Source organism: Salvia hispanica, chromosome 4 (assembly GCF_029641045.1).
Source record: "Salvia hispanica isolate PSC_SH4W2 chromosome 4, Shi_PSC_v1, whole genome shotgun sequence".
Lineage (NCBI taxonomy): Eukaryota > Viridiplantae > Streptophyta > Magnoliopsida > Lamiales > Lamiaceae > Salvia > Salvia hispanica.
This window is the reverse complement of record NC_142695.1, coordinates 56,802,209-56,820,703: the sequence shown is the minus strand read 5'-3', so window position 1 is coordinate 56,820,703 and position 18,495 is coordinate 56,802,209. Positions and strand designations below refer to the sequence as shown.

General features: G+C 37.1%; 4 protein-coding genes across 5 annotated transcripts; 1 reads left to right on the top strand and 3 right to left on the bottom strand.

Annotated features, from left to right (window-relative positions):
• Positions 1 to 986: 986 nt before the first annotated feature.
• On the bottom strand, positions 987 to 4,983 carry LOC125196207 (mitogen-activated protein kinase 10-like). The gene is made up of 10 exons (XM_048094630.2): positions 4,557 to 4,983; positions 3,231 to 3,639; positions 2,991 to 3,118; positions 2,839 to 2,898; positions 2,569 to 2,718; positions 2,328 to 2,483; positions 1,996 to 2,207; positions 1,818 to 1,919; positions 1,535 to 1,707; positions 987 to 1,433 (listed from the first exon to the last, which is right to left on the bottom strand). Exons 1-10 carry the CDS (start codon positions 4,578 to 4,580, stop codon positions 1,093 to 1,095), a joined length of 1,755 nt encoding a protein of 584 aa, XP_047950587.1. The 5' UTR covers positions 4,581 to 4,983; the 3' UTR covers positions 987 to 1,092.
• Positions 4,984 to 6,675: 1,692 nt separating this feature from the next.
• Positions 6,676 to 11,552, top strand: LOC125196150 (protein MEI2-like 2). 2 transcript variants are annotated; one of them, XM_048094544.2, is made up of 12 exons: positions 6,676 to 6,801; positions 8,076 to 8,252; positions 8,334 to 8,740; positions 8,847 to 9,005; positions 9,085 to 9,201; positions 9,294 to 9,445; positions 9,569 to 9,660; positions 9,741 to 10,380; positions 10,470 to 10,554; positions 10,647 to 10,715; positions 10,812 to 10,991; positions 11,099 to 11,552. In XM_048094544.2, the coding sequence occupies exons 2-12, from the start codon at positions 8,132 to 8,134 to the stop codon at positions 11,222 to 11,224; spliced, it is 2,148 nt and encodes a 715-aa protein (XP_047950501.1). In that variant the 5' UTR covers positions 6,676 to 6,801; positions 8,076 to 8,131; the 3' UTR covers positions 11,225 to 11,552. The 2 variants fall into 2 exon arrangements, with proteins under 2 accessions (XP_047950501.1, XP_047950500.1); XM_048094543.2 differs by lacking the exon at positions 6,676 to 6,801 and adding an exon at positions 6,846 to 6,981.
• Positions 11,553 to 11,596: 44 nt separating this feature from the next.
• On the bottom strand, positions 11,597 to 13,925 carry LOC125196151 (ribose-phosphate pyrophosphokinase 4-like). The gene is made up of 6 exons (XM_048094545.2): positions 13,743 to 13,925; positions 12,893 to 13,208; positions 12,497 to 12,592; positions 12,321 to 12,389; positions 12,099 to 12,227; positions 11,597 to 11,975 (listed from the first exon to the last, which is right to left on the bottom strand). Exons 1-6 carry the CDS (start codon positions 13,853 to 13,855, stop codon positions 11,733 to 11,735), a joined length of 966 nt encoding a protein of 321 aa, XP_047950502.1. The 5' UTR covers positions 13,856 to 13,925; the 3' UTR covers positions 11,597 to 11,732.
• Positions 13,926 to 15,379: 1,454 nt separating this feature from the next.
• On the bottom strand, positions 15,380 to 18,074 carry LOC125193685 (protein TRIGALACTOSYLDIACYLGLYCEROL 1, chloroplastic-like). The gene is made up of 3 exons (XM_048091532.2): positions 17,971 to 18,074; positions 16,620 to 16,820; positions 15,380 to 16,509 (listed from the first exon to the last, which is right to left on the bottom strand). Exons 2-3 carry the CDS (start codon positions 16,664 to 16,666, stop codon positions 15,486 to 15,488), a joined length of 1,071 nt encoding a protein of 356 aa, XP_047947489.1. The 5' UTR covers positions 16,667 to 16,820; positions 17,971 to 18,074; the 3' UTR covers positions 15,380 to 15,485.
• Between the last annotated feature and the right edge of the window lie 421 nt (positions 18,075 to 18,495).

The window sequence follows — 18,495 nt, the reverse complement described above, 5'->3', positions numbered from 1 at the left end:
TAGATTGATTTAAAAGATTGAGATGAATATGAATAAAAAAATGGGATAGAGTTTTTCCTACTTAACACAATAGAATTGGCAAAACAGGTCCTTATACTTTAATCAAAATGTTCATTAGGTCCTCATACAATTTTTTCGTTTTAATAGGTCCTTTTACCTTTCTCATAAATTTCATCACATCCTCGTACATTTTTTTCGTTTTAGTAGATCCTTATACCCTAATTATAACTTTTATTAGGTCCTTATACAATTTTTTATTTTAAGATATTCTTTTACTTTTATCTTAGATAATAATTTATATTTAATTAAATTTAATGAACCTTTTAATTTTATTATTTAACTTATCTCATAATTATAAATATTCAGGAAACGTATCTTTCAATATAAATATAAATAATCAATTGAAAATTCAGATAGTTATTCTAAAAAAACTTCGATTTTAATCTTCAATCACCACGGTTAATCTTTATTATTCTCTACAACTATTGAAATTATTGGTTAACAAGATGATATTTATATTTATAGATTATGCTAAGTTAAATAATGGAATATTAAAAAGTTCATTAAGTTTAATTAAATTTAGATTATTATCTAAGATAAATGTAAAAAAGTCCCTAAAATAAAAGATTATACAAGGACCTAATGAAAGTTATGATAAAAGTATAAGGACCTACTAAAACGAAAAATTGAACAAGGACCTAATGAACATTTTGACTAGAGTATAAGGACCTAAGTATGTATTTTGCCCAATAGAATTTTATAATTTTATTGATAAATTAACATAAAATTAAAAGACTGCATCACGATTCAAAACCCAAGGTGGTTATATATGATGCTCACATAAAATATGTTGGGTAGCATTTCTTTTCATTTTTACAATACCATTAAAATAAATTCGCTTTTTATTTATTTTTTTTTGGGTTTTTTTCACCAAACTGAAAAAAGTGAAATTTATCAAAATAATGATAACGAACCAAACCAAAATCTGAAAAAAATAATCAAATTATAAAATAGATAAAGAAAGATTGATGCATGTTTTGCACTTCACAATTTTCACTACCTTTTTTTGAACCATAGAGCCTTGCCGGCTGGCTAGTACATCTGTGCCGCCGCGTACTGCATCACGGCTACTTTTCTCTGAACTTCCACTTTCGCCGCACCAAATTGAGCTTCGGCATGCAGCAGATTCATGTCTACGATGACCCTGTCACCAGGACAGTCCAACATTGTGCCCCCAGCCCGGCTCGTAAAATATGGATGGTGATCTATGTCTATTGTCACATCCGGGGCCAATTTGGCAGGTACGCTGCAGTTTGGAGCTTGTTTCGCATTAGTATGATAGTCTCGCCCGGTCTCGCCCATTGGTCTTTTCATCCTTCCCCAATTTGGATTCTCGTATGCCAACACTGGGCCGACAACTCTGCCTGGTTTGGCTGTTTTACGTATGATTTGAATGTAGGAAGTGAGATTTTCACGCAGGAAACAAGCATAACGGTTCGTGTATTAGAGATTAACATTGTAATCGGGAAAGTACCTTGTGCGATCCTCTGCGGTGGCTGTAAGGGTCTTGACAAACTGCTGTGAAGCCCATCAGAATCTCTCGAGTTTTTGCTGCGTGATTCTTCAGAGTTAAGCCGATCCCTTGCATTTGCAACAGCTGGCTGGTCTTTTTGAGGTACACTAGCAGAATGTACAATTGTAGACGACCTGCGTAATCGTAAGCCAACACTACTATGAGAACGAGCCAAAACGGTGTCAAAATGCGATAACGGTGTTTTAAACTAAGAAGGAAAAGAAAGGGTTAGGTTTGCATATACCTAGGAAGGGAAGCATGCTTTCTTTCAAGTGGAATCACTTGTCCACTTTTACCAACACTTCCTTCCAAATGAGCGAATTGGTTTTTAAAGTGATCGATTGCACTGCACAAGAGAGATGTTCCAAATCAACAATCTAGTGGAGTCGAAACGATAAAGCCACTGTGTCGAAATAGGTCACCTAGGATAGAGAAAAGTAGTTCTTTCGATTCCGTTGATGTAATCCTTCCGTAGCTGAGGATGGTACTCCAGTATCTCCCGATATATTAACTCTCTTACGTCTTCCTTTGTCACCCTATGCCTCTCAAACTCAAATTCCATTTTCGAGATTGGTTGACAGGATGGTTCTCTCTCAGCCTTAGCCAATCCCTTGAAGTAAGGATCAGCCAGTGCCTGTAAATTAACAAACAGTTATTGAAAAGAAAAAAAAAATGAAAATCAATGATGATTAATACCCTAAGCACTAAAAGGACTACCAAATGGGAAAAAATCTCAGATAAGGTTATAGCAAACCTGTTCAGCAGTTGGACGATCCTTTGGATCAAAAGCAAGCAGCCTCTCCAAGAGCCGAAGAGCCAAAGGATCAGCATTTGGAAACTTCTGAGCAAAAGGAATCGGCTGTTTCTTTCGCATGCTTGTAAGATATTTTCTAGCCTTTTCATTCCGCACCTAACAAAAGAATAGAAGAATCAGAACATCAAAAGCGGGTCTGATTTAAGAAAATCAAAATATTTTCAAGACATTCTATGCATACGTGAGAAATGGTATCCATAGAAGGTGTTCCAAGAAGGTCAGTTATCATATCCAGCTGGTGAACGACATTCTTTCCGGGGAAAAGTGGCTTCCCCTTTACAACCTCGGCAAAAATGCAGCCAATGCTCCACATGTCAATTGCTGGAGTGTACTGAATAAACATGAAGTTTAAACATCAATGTCGTGAAAGCTTCAACGGGAACTATAAAGATCACCATTATAAATTTCTCATCAACAAAGACTGTCAAGATTCAAGAAGCTATGGAATCACCTTAGAGAAAAATGAGCCACACAATTCTGGAGCCCTATACCATCTTGTAGCAACATAGTCCTGTGTTAAACCCATAGAATTCTCTCAGAAATAGATAAAAGGAAAAAAATTTGATAACACAAAATTCTCTACGAGATCTTAGTATTTTATACCGTCCAAAATATTGTTGTAGGTGTGTCGTTGAATGCAACTCTAGCCAACCCAAAATCACATATTTTTAGTTTACAGTTCGCATTGGCCAGAATATTCTTCGGTTTTAAGTCTCGATGATATACATTGGCTGCAGAAAGCAATAACGGTTATCAATTGACCTTATCGCAAACTAAGACACGTCACTAATTTCTAATTTCAACATAGGAGGAATGAGAAAGAGGTGTGGCAGTCTGGCTTACCTGTGTGGATATATTTGAGAGCACGGAGCAATTGATAAAGGAAAAATTGATGATGTTCACGTGTCAAGTCATCGTTAGCCTTAATGACTTGGTGTAGATCCGATTCCATGAGTTCGAAAACAACATATATATCTTTGAAGTCTCTCCTTGAAGGTGGAAGCATAATGTGCTTTATTTCAACAATATCCGGGTGCCTCAAAAGCCTCAGAAGCTTCACCTCCCGAAGTATTCGAGCAGCATCAGAAACGTTGGCAAAGATATCACGTATTTTCTTTATTGCCACTTTTTGACCCGTATGAGTATCCATTGCTGAGCAAACAACACCATAGCTGCCTTTACCTATCACCTCCTGGATCTTATACCTGCTCGCATCACCATATTCAGAAAAGAATTCCGGCTCCACTGAACTCTGTTTCATGGAATGAGAACTATGTTAGTCCATTGAAACAAAAGAGGGTAAATCAACCAACAATAACAGCACATTGACAACTAAGAGAGCTTTCTGTTCATCAGAAATGCAATATGTTTTCAGACAGATCCTACTTTGTTGCTACACCATAAACCATTCCAATCACCATATGGTGTAGGAAAAGTAGCAGGTTAACAAATTACTATCAGTTCCATTCATTTTTCAGAACCAGACAAATTCATAACTCCAGAAAAAGAATGGTTTATCCCTAACTAAAAGTAGGAACAAACAATAATCTTGCCCTCACAACAAAGAGATAATCAAGTCAATACATCTCAAACACACCTAAACTATCATGAAAACTATCATCTATAATACATCATCAGATATTGAAATATTTGTATGCAAACCTGGGGCAATGCAATAGCCATATGAACTCAACTATTCAAGAAAACAATGGCAAGACATTTGTACAGTGCAGTGCCCACAAAAGGACAAAATTAAATTCTCACACAATTAAGATACATACAAGTCAACTTTTAAAATGAGAGAGAAGACAAAACAGAAATCAGAAGCATGAATTTATAAAAAAAAGTTACTGAAAATTGTCATACATCAGACTGCTCCAATTCAATCCCACCAGCAATAACTAATCATCCAAAATCCAAAACAACAAAGCAATTCAGCATACAAAAAATAAGGAGCTCACTTTCTTTTGTTGATCAGGCTGCATTGCCAGAAAAAAAAAACAAAAAAAAAAGAAACTCAAATTCCCCCAAATTAGAATTCTCAACAGCAGCTTCAAAAATCCCCAATTGAATAGATAAAACTCTATCAGCAAAAACTAATCATCCAAAATCCAAAACAGCAAAAGCAATTCATCATCTTTCACATCACTGCAAAAACAAGGAGCTCACTTTCTTCCGTTGATCAGGCTGCATTGCCAGAAAAAAAAAACACTCAAATTTCCCCCAAATTAGAATTCTCAGCAGCAGCAGCAGCTAATAAAATCCCCAATTGAAGGGATAAAACTCAATCAGCATTCAATCGCACAAATTCAGCCGCATTTGCCCCATCGGCCGCGGCTGCGGACGGCGAAGGAGCAGTCCCACCGCGTGCGCTTGCTGAAGAGAAAGGGGAAGCGATCGGTCATAAAACGCGCCGCTTCTCCTCTTTCGCCTTCCTCAACCTCCTCGCCCGCAGTCATAGAGCAGCAAAAGCGGCAGAAAGCATCTCCTCTCTGCAGCTCTAAACCTCTGATAGTGTTTATATGCGGAATTGAGGTTTGTAGAGTATCAATTGCGTGCGAATGTGTGGATGTGGAGGATCCATAGCTGCTGTGGGGCTCGTGTGGGGGAGATCTGAGGCCAAATCTAGAGAGAGAAAGAGAGGGGAAGTTGGATTTTAGAGAGAGAAAGATGTTTATAGTGACGTCACAATCAGGTGGGGAAGAAGCTGAGCTTAGCCGTTGAGAAGCATTTCATTTTTTAAGAAATTAATTAATGATCAATCCTTTTTAAATAAGTATCTATAAAATATGTAGTAGTACAAACTTTGATCATGTCTATTGTTTTTGTTGGGATTTCTCATTGTTACAATGTCTTGAATCTATATGATTTGCCGCTATTCAAATAGGGTTTCGCTGTCTGAGGTCCAGGGCAGTGGCGGACGCATAAATACACGTAAGTAGGGGCTAAATTCTCAAATTTTATCTTAAAATAAATTTGTAGGTAACTCAGATTATTAATAGGGGCTTTTATATAATAATGTGTATAGAATATGAATAAATTTTAGAATTTATAGTAGAAAATAATTTAAAAAATGAATTCATTAGGGGAAGAGTGTAGGTCCGCCAGTGGTCCAAGGGGAAGAGTCCGACCGTATGCTATGTTGTCGTATTAGGTCGTATTTGTCATACTGGACTCAGTCCGTCTTGTGTGTCTATTTATATGGAAGTAGAGCACAAAATTCGGTAATCTGTAACCGCAATTATAATACAATCTGCTCCCCATTCGTGCCAGTAGATATAGCCAACACAACGTTGGTGAACTGTCTCTTTACGTTTCTCTTTGTTTCGATTACTCAATTACCTTATTCCGTCACAACACTCACTATTGATGTTTCCGGCAAATTCAAATCATATATGGAGAAATGAATAACAGACATGAGTACTGAATACTCAAACCCAAAGTTTGTGCAACTTAGAACATGACAAAAATGTACTATTGATGTTTAATCGCAATGTTTGCATTAAATGATGTCATTTACATCTATTCAAACAACATCGTTGATTTTGCATTCATCAGAACTCTTTGACGAGTCATACTATATGAATCGATTTCGCCAAGAGTCATTAATTGTGGAAAACAAATACGACCAAAGTTTATGATTTTACCATTGCTATATTTTAAGTTCATAATAAAATCCAGAATTTAGTTATAGTTCATGATATTAGCTACTAATATATTCTATCTGCAACACTAATACAAAAAATTCATTCGTATGATCTTTTTGTGTAAAAATTTTTGAACTCTTTTTAGATATCAAATTTCCGTAGTGCTCAAAAATATTGTTTGCTTTACACAAAAACACTGCGTACACACAAAAGCACAACTAAGTCAAATTATTGTTATTTTCTCTCGGTGTTCAATTTAATCAAAACGTTATCCAACTTAGAAAAATCATATCTTCAGCTACATCCAAAATTTTTATATCATTATATAAATAATAAATATTTAATTATATAAAGTAATAAAATACTCCAATTTTACTTTATTATTTAGTTTAGGTAATTGGGGTTTGACATTTTAAGGTAAGTTATTATTCAAGGAAAGTCCTCGCACTCTCAAATTCTTTATCTTGTGCAATTTAATTAATCTAAATAATCAAGTTACACATTATTGACTATTGATGAGCAATAAATGTTATCCAATTAACACTTTTGGATAAGCGATCACGATCCCTGTCATCAAATCTTTTTCTCAAGGTAATATAATATGCTCTTAAAATTTATTACCATATGAATTGCTTGAGAAAGTTTAATAAATATGCCTCCAATTAAAGATTAAATTGAACACGGTAACTATCTTTCAAAATCAAATTGAAACACAGCGGGAGAGAAGGAAGTGAAAGAGTGGAAGTTAACAATTCCTCTGCTTTTAAGTAAGTTGTGCTTTGTTTTCTTCATCTCTATAGCTTCTGAATTTCTTTCTTTCTCTTCCTTGTTGACTTCCTCTCTTCTCTACCGAGCCCAGAATTTTCTTCTTCTTCTTCTTGCTCTGTTTTTCTGCTCTATGTGTGTTGTTTTGAGAAACCAACTTGTGATTGCACTGCAAAATTAAGGTGGGTCATGATAATTTCTTCATGTTCATGTTGGGCTGTGTTCAAATTTTGAAGTTGAGAGCATTGTAATGCAAATTTTTGATCTTTATGTGGTAAAGTTGTGATCTTTATGTGGTGAAGTTGTGATCTTTATCTTGATTGTGTTGCTAGCTGCATGTGTTCGAGTAAAAGGTTTGAATTTGTGCAGTTATTAACAAGACTGTTTCTTTGTGTTTATTTGATTTAGGAAAATCAGTTTATGGTTTTTGGGTTTATAGCTATGTTCATTAGTTGCCTATGGTTATACATGTTGGGTTGTGTTCAAATTCTAAAGTTGAGTACATTCTAATGCAAATTTGTGATCTTTATGTGGTAAATTTGTGATCTTTATCATGATTGTGTTGCTAGCTGCATGTGTTCGAGTAGAAGTTTTGAATTTTTGCAGTTATTAACAAGACTGTTTCTTTTTGTTTATTTGATTTAGGAAAATCAATTTATGGGTTTTTGGGTTTATAGCTATGTTCATAAGTTGCCTATGGTTATACATGTTGGGTTGTGTTCAAATTCTAAAGTTGAGTACATTGTAATGCAAATTTGTGATCTTTATGTGGTAAAGTTGTGATCTTTATCTTGATTGTGTTGCTAGCTGCATGTGTTCGAGTAGAAGTTTTGAATTTTTGCAGTTATTAACAAGACTGTTTCTTTGTGTTTATTTGATTTAGGAAAATCAGTTTATGGGTTTTGGGTTTATAGCTATGTTCATTAGTTGCCTATGGTTGAATAAAACTAGGTAGTTTTACATTTATAAACTAGAATTGAGTTTGTTGTGCTTTAATTTGGAAGGTTTAATAATACAGTTTGATGAGAGGAAACTTTTTGTGAATCTAATTGTGATATTTTCAATATGGGGATGTTTTTCCTATGTAATTATAATTTCTTGTTTTGCTTAGCCATTGAAGATATTTGAAAATAGTTTTCTTTATTAGTTATACTACTGTTTTTATTCAGATTTTTGTTCTTTCTTTCACTTTATGAATGATAACATCAATTGTAGCTATTGATTTGCCAACACAAGAGTTGATATTGTTGTATCATTGATGTTGTGTTTCTTGCAGGAAGTGATTTGATTTAAGCAAAGTTCCGAGTTCTAGGCCTGCCTGAAATCCCATTCATGAGTACCGTAGGGAAAGAAAAAAACGTGTGGGGGCTTCCTGGAAGGACAAACGCATATCATGCCTCTAGCGATGCTAGGCTGTTTTCTTCTTCGTTGCCCGTCTTTTTTCATGAGAAGCGTAAGTACAAGCAATTGAAATCTTGATGGCATTATCTTGATTTTCGTTTGTTTTATTGTGGACTCTTGTTTCTGTTTGTAGTTAATTTTAATGAATCCAACCAAAGTGGTTTGTCGCTGGAGGACGGATTTCCTAGCCTTAACAAACTAAAACTACAAGATGAAGTTCTTGATCCACTCCCTGTTGACAAAGATGAACTTTCTGACGATTTCGATCTCTCTTGGTTGCCAACTCAACTTGAGGACTTGGATGATGATATTTTTGCAAGTGGAGGCGGAATGGAAATCGAACCTGGAAATCTACTCACCGGGACATCAAGGATGAGTCCTGACTCTATTGGTCCCAGCAGCATTGCACAATATGTCTTTGCAAATGGCGTTGTATCGGTTAGTAGTGAACATCAATACGGAGAGCACCCTTCAAGGACATTGTTCGTTCGCAATATCAACAGTAGTGTGGAAGATTCTGAACTGAAGTCTCTCTTTGAGGTATGTGTCTGTGTAACTTGATTCATATTCAATTTTTAGCTTCTCAAATATCGTACGAAAAATACTGATTCGTGCTCTATTTTTTCTTTCTGCTTGTGCCTAATAGCAATATGGAGATATCAGAACTCTTTATACAGCTTGCAAGCATAGGGGATTTGTGATGATATCTTACTATGACATCAGAGCTGCTCGAAGTGCAATGCGTGGCTTGCAAAATACGCCCCTGAGGCGAAGGAAACTCGACATCCATTTCTCAATTCCAAAGGTGTGAACCCCTGACATCTGTTGATTTTGCTGTGTTTTCGCTTATACCTTATACGACCATCGTTTCTTGGTACGTGCAGGACAATCCATCTGAAAAAGATCTCAACCAGGGAACTTTGGTGGTGTTCAATGTGGATGATTCTGTATCTAATGACGACCTTCGCCAAATTTTTGGTGCTTACGGGAGCGTGAAGGAGGTAAATCTTCTTAACGTGTCGAGTAGTAGCATGCATCTAGAGATGTTAGTTTGTTTACTTGTATTTGATGAACTGAATTGCATTCACTGTAGATAAGGGAAACACCACATAAACGACACCACAAGTTCGTCGAGTTTTATGACGTTAGAGGTGCAGATGCAGCTCTTCAGGCTTTGAACAGATGCGACATAGCTGGAAAGCGCATAAAGCTTGAACCTAGCCGGCCTGGTGGTGCTCGTCGCAGGTAACCTCTAAAAACCATGCTTGTTTTCGACTACATTGGCGCTGTTTTCCACAAGTTTTTGTCATGATTTTTTACTGGATAGTTACAATCTTGCTTCTTTAACTCATCATGCCTCTCCTCCAGCTCACTGCTGCAACCGAGCCAAGATCAGGAACTAGACGAAGCTCGAGGTCTCTGCCGTCCAACCGGTGCACCCATAAGCAACTCTCCTCCAGGCATGTTAATTGAGAGTTTGTGTATCAAACAATCTGTTACAGCTTTGATTCATAAACTAACAATTATGGTGTCTCTGCAGGTATTTGGAAGTATTTTGGCAGCCCGGTCGAGCAAAAGTCCTTGCACGGTTACAGTCAGTCTCCTCTATTTGGAGGAAGGGTCAGCCCTGTAAAGATTTCACCCATCGGTTCACGAATAAGCCATTCGAATCGGGTATTTACCAACGGGGAGCATGGAGCACCCTATCAGCAACACTTTTCTGCTCCGGACTCGATGATAAGTTTAAGTCCTGGAACCGCTTCATCGTTTAGTGATTCCAAGCCGTCCAGTGTAGGAACGCTTTCTGGTCCTCAGTTTCTTTGGGGAAGTCCCGCTGTCAACTCCGACCTCATTACCTCACAGAAAGGGCTCCCATTTCCGTCTAGAGCACATGGAATCGGCTTCCCATTTCATGTTGGATCGGCTCCATCGTGTATTCAGATGGAAAGACATATTGGTTTTTTCGTTGAAAGTGGTTCTTCTAGCTCCCGAATGATGCCAATGTCCACAAATGGTCCTATGTATTTTGGAGGCAATGATGGAGCAATGGATCGTGGTCGAAGAAGGGCTGACAGTGGAAGCCAAATGGACAGTAAAAGCCAATACCAACTCGATTTGGAAAAGATCAGAAATGGTGAAGATACTAGGACCACTTTGATGATTAAAAACATCCCGAACAAGTAAGAGTTCGTGATGCTCGCCTTATATGTGTTTTTGTATTCTGAATGCCTATTCCTTATCTGTTTTGTCTTCTCGTGCATCTCTGAAGGTACACTTCGAAGATGCTTCTCCTAACTATCGATGAAACGCATAAGGGTGCATACGATTTCCTCTATTTGCCAATAGACTTCAAGGTAAGTACTATGTGTTTAGTTTGAGCAACTCTTCCCTCTTCTAGTGATTAAATATCGAATCTTGATTCGATATCTCAACTTTCTTGATCCAGAATAAGTGCAATGTTGGATATGCCTTCATTAATATGGTCTCTCCTCTTCACATCATCTCACTTTTTGAGGTATTTCTTTCCTTCCCTGGCTGCATAAGGCCATTGTTTCAACGAATTCCGAATAATAGACTAATTTGACTCACGCCACGCGCCTCGTCTCTCAAGGCATTTGATGGCAAGAAATGGGAAAAGTTCAATAGCGAAAAAGTTGCGGCCTTGGCATATGCAAGAATCCAGGGAAACGTCGCTCTCGTTTCACATTTTCAGAACTCAAGTTTGATGAATGAAGATAAGCGGTTTCGACCAATTCTTTTCCAATCCGAGGGCCAAGAATCTGATCATTTGGTATGCTATGTTTGTGCCACAGAGTTTTCATTGGTGTTCATCAAATTTCTCAGTTGTACAATTCATCGCTATTCAAATGCTAATTCGCTGCGTCTTTGGTGGCTCAGGTAAACTTCTCATCCAGCAATCTGAACATTTTTGTCCGCCAGCCAGACGGATCTTACACAGGAGATGCTCTCGACAGCCCAAAGGGCGATCAAGATCAGAAGCCGTATGGTTTTTGGAGTAACTGAATCTAACAAGACTTTCGTGCTAGAGTACGTGCTTGACTCTTGTACAGTTTTTGCATTCATTGAAGTCTTCTGCAGTCTTCACTTTCGTATCCACTTTTTTTGCGATGGATGCTCGATTCTCAAAGTGAAAGCTGAAACGACATAAGCTAATGGTTTAACAATCGGAGACGAAGAAATTGGTGTAGCTGTGTCCATTGCTGTTTCCTTTGCTCAGTTCTTCCAGTCTCTGCTCTTTTTAACAACTAGTATTTGTTTTATTGTTCATTCATTTATGTGCATAGAAGTTTATAGAATTGACTGAGATTCAATGAAATTATTCTTTTGATTCTTTGTTTATGTCTGTGATATCCACTTTTCATGAAAAGATAGATCTTGGCAAAAATACCAAATAGTCAAATATATATCATCCAAAAAATACAAGATTACCAAATTCTACATTCAAAAATGAAAACTCTAGTGTAACACAGTCATAGTTGAGCAATGGATTCCTCCGGTGGCCGTTCGGGCCTTAGATTTGGAGGGCGTCGGATATAGACTTTGCAAGGCTCAACACTTCAAAAGGAGCTTTTCCGGAGATGGCTTCAACGGTCAGGGGGCACGAGTCACTGATCCAGAAGTGGGCGAACGCCTTCCCTGAAACTTCAGATGCATTGTCGTTCTTGTGAACGAAACGCTCCCAAGACTTCTTCGGAAACACACCATGAGTGACATATGCACTCACCTTTGCTGCACCTTGTGCTGCCAAAACTTTCTGATAAAACAACAAAAGAAATATATTGAATCAAATCAAGCTCACTCACAATTAAATCTATGATCAAACAGTAAAAGCCTCAAGAAATCCAGTCAAGGTGTATTCAAAGTCGAAAAGGAATACCTGACACTCGATCAAGGTGCCTCCTGACTGTACTAAGTCGTCAACAATGACGACATGGCAACCAGCGGGATTGCCCTCTTTTATCCTCACTATTCTCTTGTCGCCTTCACGGACTTTGTTGCAGATGACCTAAAAGGCCAAAAACGGGGGACGTGAAATGCTCGCATCAGAAACGCAAAGCAAAAGAGGAAAACGTTGATAATTTTTCAAAGGAGAACAAACCATAGGAAAATGATCAAGCAACTTGTGGAATCGTTTCCACGCTCCATCATCTGGAAACGCAACAACTATCTGCAATGAAACTGAAGTCAGGCAACGTCCTCTAACATAATTGACAGAAGAAAACCATCCTGATTGTTTTTAAGATCATCAAAATCACTGAGAAAAGCAACAATAACCTTATCCGATTCTGGAAGTTGCTGAAGCCGTTCCTTTAATAGTGGGATCCCACTCTCAAAAACAGGTAGAATACTATCACCAAAATAAAACCTCTCCTGTAGAAAGGAGAAGACGTAAGTAAAGTATGATATTCCCATCCGAGAGATGTTACGTTTCTAGTTGGAGTCTTCACAAAGGACTAAAATCATTCGTAATTGACTAGCATTCTCGAAATGAAACAAATAAGGCCAAACTTTTTTTTGACACTAATGGCAGATGATAAGAGGTGTTGAAACCAAAGAAATGTAAAATCATAGTAGAATCCAAAGAAGCAAATTAGCCCTGTTTGCGAAAATACTGCAACGATGCACCTGATATAAACGACATAAACAATAGAATTGGAACAAGGGAGGAACCTGCAAAGCATGTATATCATAGATAACCAGACTGGTTGGACCACCCCTCGAGATAGGAGTATTCGACAGCATTCTGGCCAAGGTAAACGCAGTTGCAACGTCACCCTCTTCTTCAATTCGCTCAAAGGAGCCGGTCGGAAAGAATGGCAACACAACAGAGAATGAGGCACAGAACAACATTGGAAGTGCGTAAATGACCGAAAGCTGCTCAAATATGACCGAAGGGGAGCTGAACGATCCTAGAAACGCAACGTGCTGGCCCCGTATATCATGCGCATTTTTAATGAACAGATTCGGAAATCCATCAGCAAAGCTCCTGCATAAAATAAAACACAACAATCTCAACAAAGCCCTCACCAATTCAGCAGAAAGTAACACACAAGAATCACTCTCCTGCATAAAATAAAACACAACAATCTCAACAAAGCCCTCACCAATTCTGCAGAAAGTAACACACAAGAATCACTCTCCCACCACTCAGATTAAGTTCCTAAGACACAAATAATCACTCTGTGAGTTCAAGAAACAGAATTGAACTTAATCAATTCTTATTGTGAGAACATAACTCCTGCAAAAAAACTATTCTTTTAGATATGAGGCCAAGAAAAGAATGGATTTTTACACCAAATCTCTCTAAGCAAAGAACCAATTCATTCTAAACAGAGAATAATTGCATTGCAAAAAACAACAAGAACTCATTGAAAGAATGAAAAAAAGACAACACCCCAATTTACATTAACAACAGGAGAAGAAAGTGCAGTGTAGTCTCTCTCTCCAACCAAATAAAAATCGAAACTTTACATAAATTTCCGATTCAATATACATCTAAAGGTTGGGGTTTTGGGTTAACCTCCAGTTGATGGATTGAAGCTGGATGAGGTTGGATTGAGCAGCAACTTTGCGTGCCAAATCCTCAGCTTCCACACAGTAGAAAAGCAGCACCTTCTTCTTTGATCTCTCCATCTCTCTCTCAAACACACAGTGGAAAGAAAGAGTGAGTTGCAATAACCATTATTCGATAGGCTTAATTTTGTAAAGCTAGCAGGGCAGGCTTTCAGGCCGGGCCGGGCCGGGCCCGGAACAAAGCATGCCTTTTCGGTAGGAGGGTCCCACCATCATAGTGATTTTATCTAATTTATATTTAAAATATATTAATAATCTATTTAAAATAATTAATATCTTAAATACTTATTTTTGCAAGATTATAGGGAAACAAGAGTATTTTTTTTTTAATCAAATTATGTAGATTTAGAAAAAATTAACTTTTTTCATATGTGAATTAATCACAAATCTTCGCAATCAAAACCTTTTTTAATGATATTTATGAAATACTAATAGAAGTAACTAACTCTAAAAATCTCAAAGTCACATATCACCACCACCCTTCCTTATTATCTGGTACATATTCAATTCTCTTGTTTTTTCATTGCAACATTTGAAATTATCACCCTCTTTATTGTATTTTTCTATAGTATTTTACTTTTACACCATTTAATATAAAAAAATAAACTATATAAAAAAAATAAATTGCTTCACTCTGTGAGTCATAAAGTGTAAAAGAGGAAAGGCGTGAATGTGTGTATCTTTCTTAAAAAAATGAAAGTTGACGTCCAATCCAAATTCAATGTGGATTGGAAAAGATGTGTTGATATTGGTTAGAAAATTGTGAGATCACATGAGTTGATCACTACTATTACACTCCAGATAAACCTATTCATTAGTATATTACACCTTTTTTTCTCTATATATAGCACTCTGTTTCTATTGAGAGTAGCACATCACATTATCACAGCACAAGATATCGTCCTCCACAAAGGATAAGGAGGTAACATTAACACTAACACCGCACTGCCCGAACTTCACTATCCAATTTTTTTTTTTTACGAAAATTCTACTCTAGATATTAGGTTTGAGGTGATGGATCTCATGTTTTGGGGTAAAGATCGTTTTCAAGACAGTGAATATGATTTTTTTTAGACGTGTGTTTTAATTTAAAAATAGTTTAAAAAGGATTTTATAATACTATGTAGAAAAAGCAGTCTTGTTAAAATTTTGCTGCTAATTCATAGATGATTGGATTTTATAAGATGTTTGTTTAGGTGTGTGAAGGAAATGAAGGTGGTGTTGGAGTTGGAGTTGGGTGTTGTCTCTCTGGGAATAAGGATTTCTTTGATGTTATTCTGTCAAAGAGTAAAAGATACTCTCTCCGTTCTCAAAGAATATATACTTTGGGATCGATACAGTTTTTAATGCAAAATTGGTAAAGTAAAAGAGACGTAGAAAGAAAAAATAATTAAAGTATTGTTATTGAGGAATGAGTCTCACCTTATTAGAAAAAAGTTTCCAAAATTAAAAAGTAGATATTCTTGTGAGACAAACTAAAAAGCAAAGACGTATGTAATTAAAGGTTTCCCAAGTCTCCTATTTTCCTTTCCTTCAACGAAATTGTATAAAAAAGAAAATACTCTATCCATAATTAATAAAGAATAAAAGCAGCAAAAAAATCACTAGAATATAGAAGAAAGGCTTCTACACAAAATATAGCAGTATAATTCAAGTTTTTGTCTAGTAAAAAGCTATAGTGACTATGAATTTACATACAATTCTTGAGCGTATCTCCAGCTCCCTGGAAAAAGCAGCAAGAGAGCGCGAAATCCGCAATGAAAATCCCGACAAGGGAGACGACGACAGCCGATGTCGTTGATTCTCCGACTCCCTTCGCACCTCCCATGGTGGTGACTCCCCACGCGCAGCTCACGATCGATATTATCAAGCCAAACACCGCTGACTTGATCATTGCACTGATTATGTCCCACCCTCGGAGAGCTCTCTGCGCGGAATCCAAGATTATGTTGATGCTGATGCCGTAGACGCTGTCAGCTAGGAAGGCGCTCGACGCCATCCCTAGGGTGAAGCACATCAGCGTTAGCAAGGGGAGAGCGATGCACGAAGCTAGTACTCTCGGCGTCACGAGATAATCAACGGGATTCGCACCGAGAACTCTTAGTGTGTCGGTTTGCTCTGAGACTTGCATCGTCCCCAGCTCTGCAGCGAAGGCGCTTCCTATACGCCCAGCAACGACGATTGATGTGACCACGGGACTCAGCTCCCTTGAGAAAGCGAGGGCCAGAACCCCACCGATGGATCTGTTCAGCCCGAGTCGGGTGAATTCCCTCACGAACTGGATAGTGAAGGCCATGCCAACAAAAGCGGCTGTGAGGAGACAGACGCCCACTGATTTAGGTCCAACTCTTTCGAGCTGCTGAAGAGTGTTTTTCCAGTGAATCTTTCCCTTAACAGTTCTAACAACCACCTGCCCCGCCAAAATCAGAACGGTTAATCCTCTCCATAAGTAGCGAGGAGGTGACCAGTTGCTCAAGAATGTATTCGACTCAAGATTCAATACAGATACTTCACTTGTTTCTTCTTCTTCTTCTTCCGATATGGAGACACTTGCGTGGCCATCTGCGTTCAGAACAAAACTATGATCCCTCTTTTGAATCGAAGATAAAAGCTTCAAGGTCTTAGCTCCTTCAGCAAAACCAACTCTCCTGCCAAGGTACCGGAAGCGAATGGATGCAAATTTTGCAGGATTTCTTACATTAATAAAGCTTCCCCTGCAGGATTTCGGGGAAAAAGGGTTCAAAGGAATTAAAAAACCATATTGTTTCATGCTGTGACCCCAGAGAAAAAGAAAGCTAAGTAGACAAAAAAGAAGAAATTAAACCTTTTGGAGGCATTGATAACAGGGTGGAACTGAGTAGCTGCTAGCATGTTAATTCTCTTTTTTACGACACACAAGCGTGCTGAGAGAAGCAATATTAGAGCATCATGACCCAACACTACAGTAGTATTCTGGTGATTGTAAAGACAGCTGAGTCCATAAAATGAAATCAACTGCAGCTTCCAAATGAAAAATTCTAGAAACCTGCAGTTGCAAATGAAATATTCAAGAAAAGATTTAGCCAATAGCACAGTTACAAAAAATAAATTGCGTCAAACCATGGTAAAACATAACATTGTAACAAGGAGTATCATTAATAACAGTCCATAAATACACCATCGTTAGCAATTCTTGGATGCTCTTTATATAATAAAGTTAACAGAGGACAATGAAGCGATGAAGCCGTGTCCATCCTTCATCGAATGATTTCATTGTAGCTTATACCAAACTCATTGTTAATGAAGGAATGAAGGGTAATACAATGAAGATTAAGCTTTTGGAGTAATCAATTTACCACCCATCTTAGACTATAAAGTTCTAAGAAATTTATTACACCAATGATTCTATCAAAATGTAGACTATATCTAGTTGCCTAGTCTAAGTTCCCAACTTCCCATTTAGAATCAACTTCATTGAACCCTAATCAGATTAAGGAATGAACTCATTTTCCAATTAGCAATAGTAGAAATCCGCCTCTGCAGTCAGCAGTGAAATAACAGCATACGGAGTGCTAATAAAGCAACCAAGAAGAATGCATCTCATTTAGTTCATTCAAAACCAAAGCATTAGCAATCAACCAAAGCACCAATTCAATCAAGGAAACAAAAACTGATGTATTCCAAAGATGGTAATAATAAGCAATTCATAACTCTCATTGCTAGATTAGAAACGATAACGATATATAGTTCCTGACAGAAAATCAAAATGCATTCATCAAATTTAGCAGTAGAGTTTCACACCAATTAATAAATATACAAAGAATTAAAGGCATTACAAGCCAAACTCATCCACCATCCACCAAATTCTGTTGTATATCAGCAGCTAACACACATGAAATAATTCAATGGAGCTTCAAATTAGGGCATTCTATACTACAAATACATGTGTAACCTAGAATTTTTTCTCACTAATTTCAGCCTAACACTTTTAACTGTAAACATGAATAGATCCAAGTCAAATTCAGTACTAGTATATCACAAAGCTTCCACCAAAAAAAGCAAAACATCAATCAGTGAGTCAAAATATCAAACACTTGGCGTCAAATTTCAATCTCTCACAAATCTCATCAATCAATTTTTTGAATCCATAAATTCCAAATCAGGATATAAAGAGCAGACTTCGAGAAGAATTTGACCTGAAAAAAGGACGGCGAGCTCAAGCCAACGACGGCGGCGGCGGTGATCTGATGCGGTGGTCGGGAAATTATGAAAAGAGAGATATAGAGTGAGTGATACCAAAAAGAGAATTGTTTTTATTAAATTAAAAAAAATTCATTTAAATTTCCAAATATTTTTTTTTTTTTTGAATTATTCAATTATGATCAAAATCGGATTTTGTGTGACAAAATTAAATATTGATATAGCAATAAAATCACATTGTTTTTTTGTTTTTGTTCGACCACAGATTTTCCGAATCCGCCTTTAGCAAAATCGTATTAATCCTGCTCAACCGAATTTGCGGATTAAGACCCAAAGTCTTATAGCGGAATGATGTCATTTTGTCAAAAATAATGTCCTTTTATTGTTACATCAAAAATTTGCAATATTACTTGATGATTATGTGAAAAATGCGAAAATATTGGAAAATAAAAATTTCATTTTCATTTCAAAAGTTATGAAATTAATTAAAAGTCAACAAAAATCATGACTTAAATGACAAG

What these genes read in the sequence shown, in the direction of transcription:
- LOC125196207 (XM_048094630.2), bottom strand. Translation starts at nt 4,580, where the DNA reads ATGCAGCCTGATCAACGGAAGAAA. An exon ending in CTACAACAATATTTTGGACG is followed by an intron (nt 2,899 to 2,990) that starts GTATAAAATACT and finishes GGTTTAACACAG; the next exon opens with GACTATGTTGCTACAAGATG. An exon ending in ACCGCAGAGGATCGCACAAG is followed by an intron (nt 1,434 to 1,534) that starts GTACTTTCCCGA and finishes TACGTAAAACAG; the next exon opens with CCAAACCAGGCAGAGTTGTC.
- LOC125196150 (XM_048094544.2), top strand. Translation starts at nt 8,132, where the DNA reads ATGAGTACCGTAGGGAAAGAAAAAAACGTGTGGGGGCTTCCTGGAAGG. An exon ending in TCCATTTCTCAATTCCAAAG is followed by an intron (nt 9,006 to 9,084) that starts GTGTGAACCCCT and finishes TGGTACGTGCAG; the next exon opens with GACAATCCATCTGAAAAAGA. An exon ending in GCCAAGAATCTGATCATTTG is followed by an intron (nt 10,992 to 11,098) that starts GTATGCTATGTT and finishes TTGGTGGCTCAG; the next exon opens with GTAAACTTCTCATCCAGCAA.
- LOC125196151 (XM_048094545.2), bottom strand. Translation starts at nt 13,855, where the DNA reads ATGGAGAGATCAAAGAAGAAGGTGCTGCTTTTCTACTGTGTGGAAGCT. An exon ending in ATGATATACATGCTTTGCAG is followed by an intron (nt 12,593 to 12,892) that starts GTTCCTCCCTTG and finishes TCCTTTCTACAG; the next exon opens with GAGAGGTTTTATTTTGGTGA. An exon ending in GCACCTTGATCGAGTGTCAG is followed by an intron (nt 11,976 to 12,098) that starts GTATTCCTTTTC and finishes TTGTTTTATCAG; the next exon opens with AAAGTTTTGGCAGCACAAGG.
- LOC125193685 (XM_048091532.2), bottom strand. Translation starts at nt 16,666, where the DNA reads ATGCTAGCAGCTACTCAGTTCCACCCTGTTATCAATGCCTCCAAAAG. An exon ending in GTTATCAATGCCTCCAAAAG is followed by an intron (nt 16,510 to 16,619) that starts GTTTAATTTCTT and finishes GAAATCCTGCAG; the next exon opens with GGGAAGCTTTATTAATGTAA.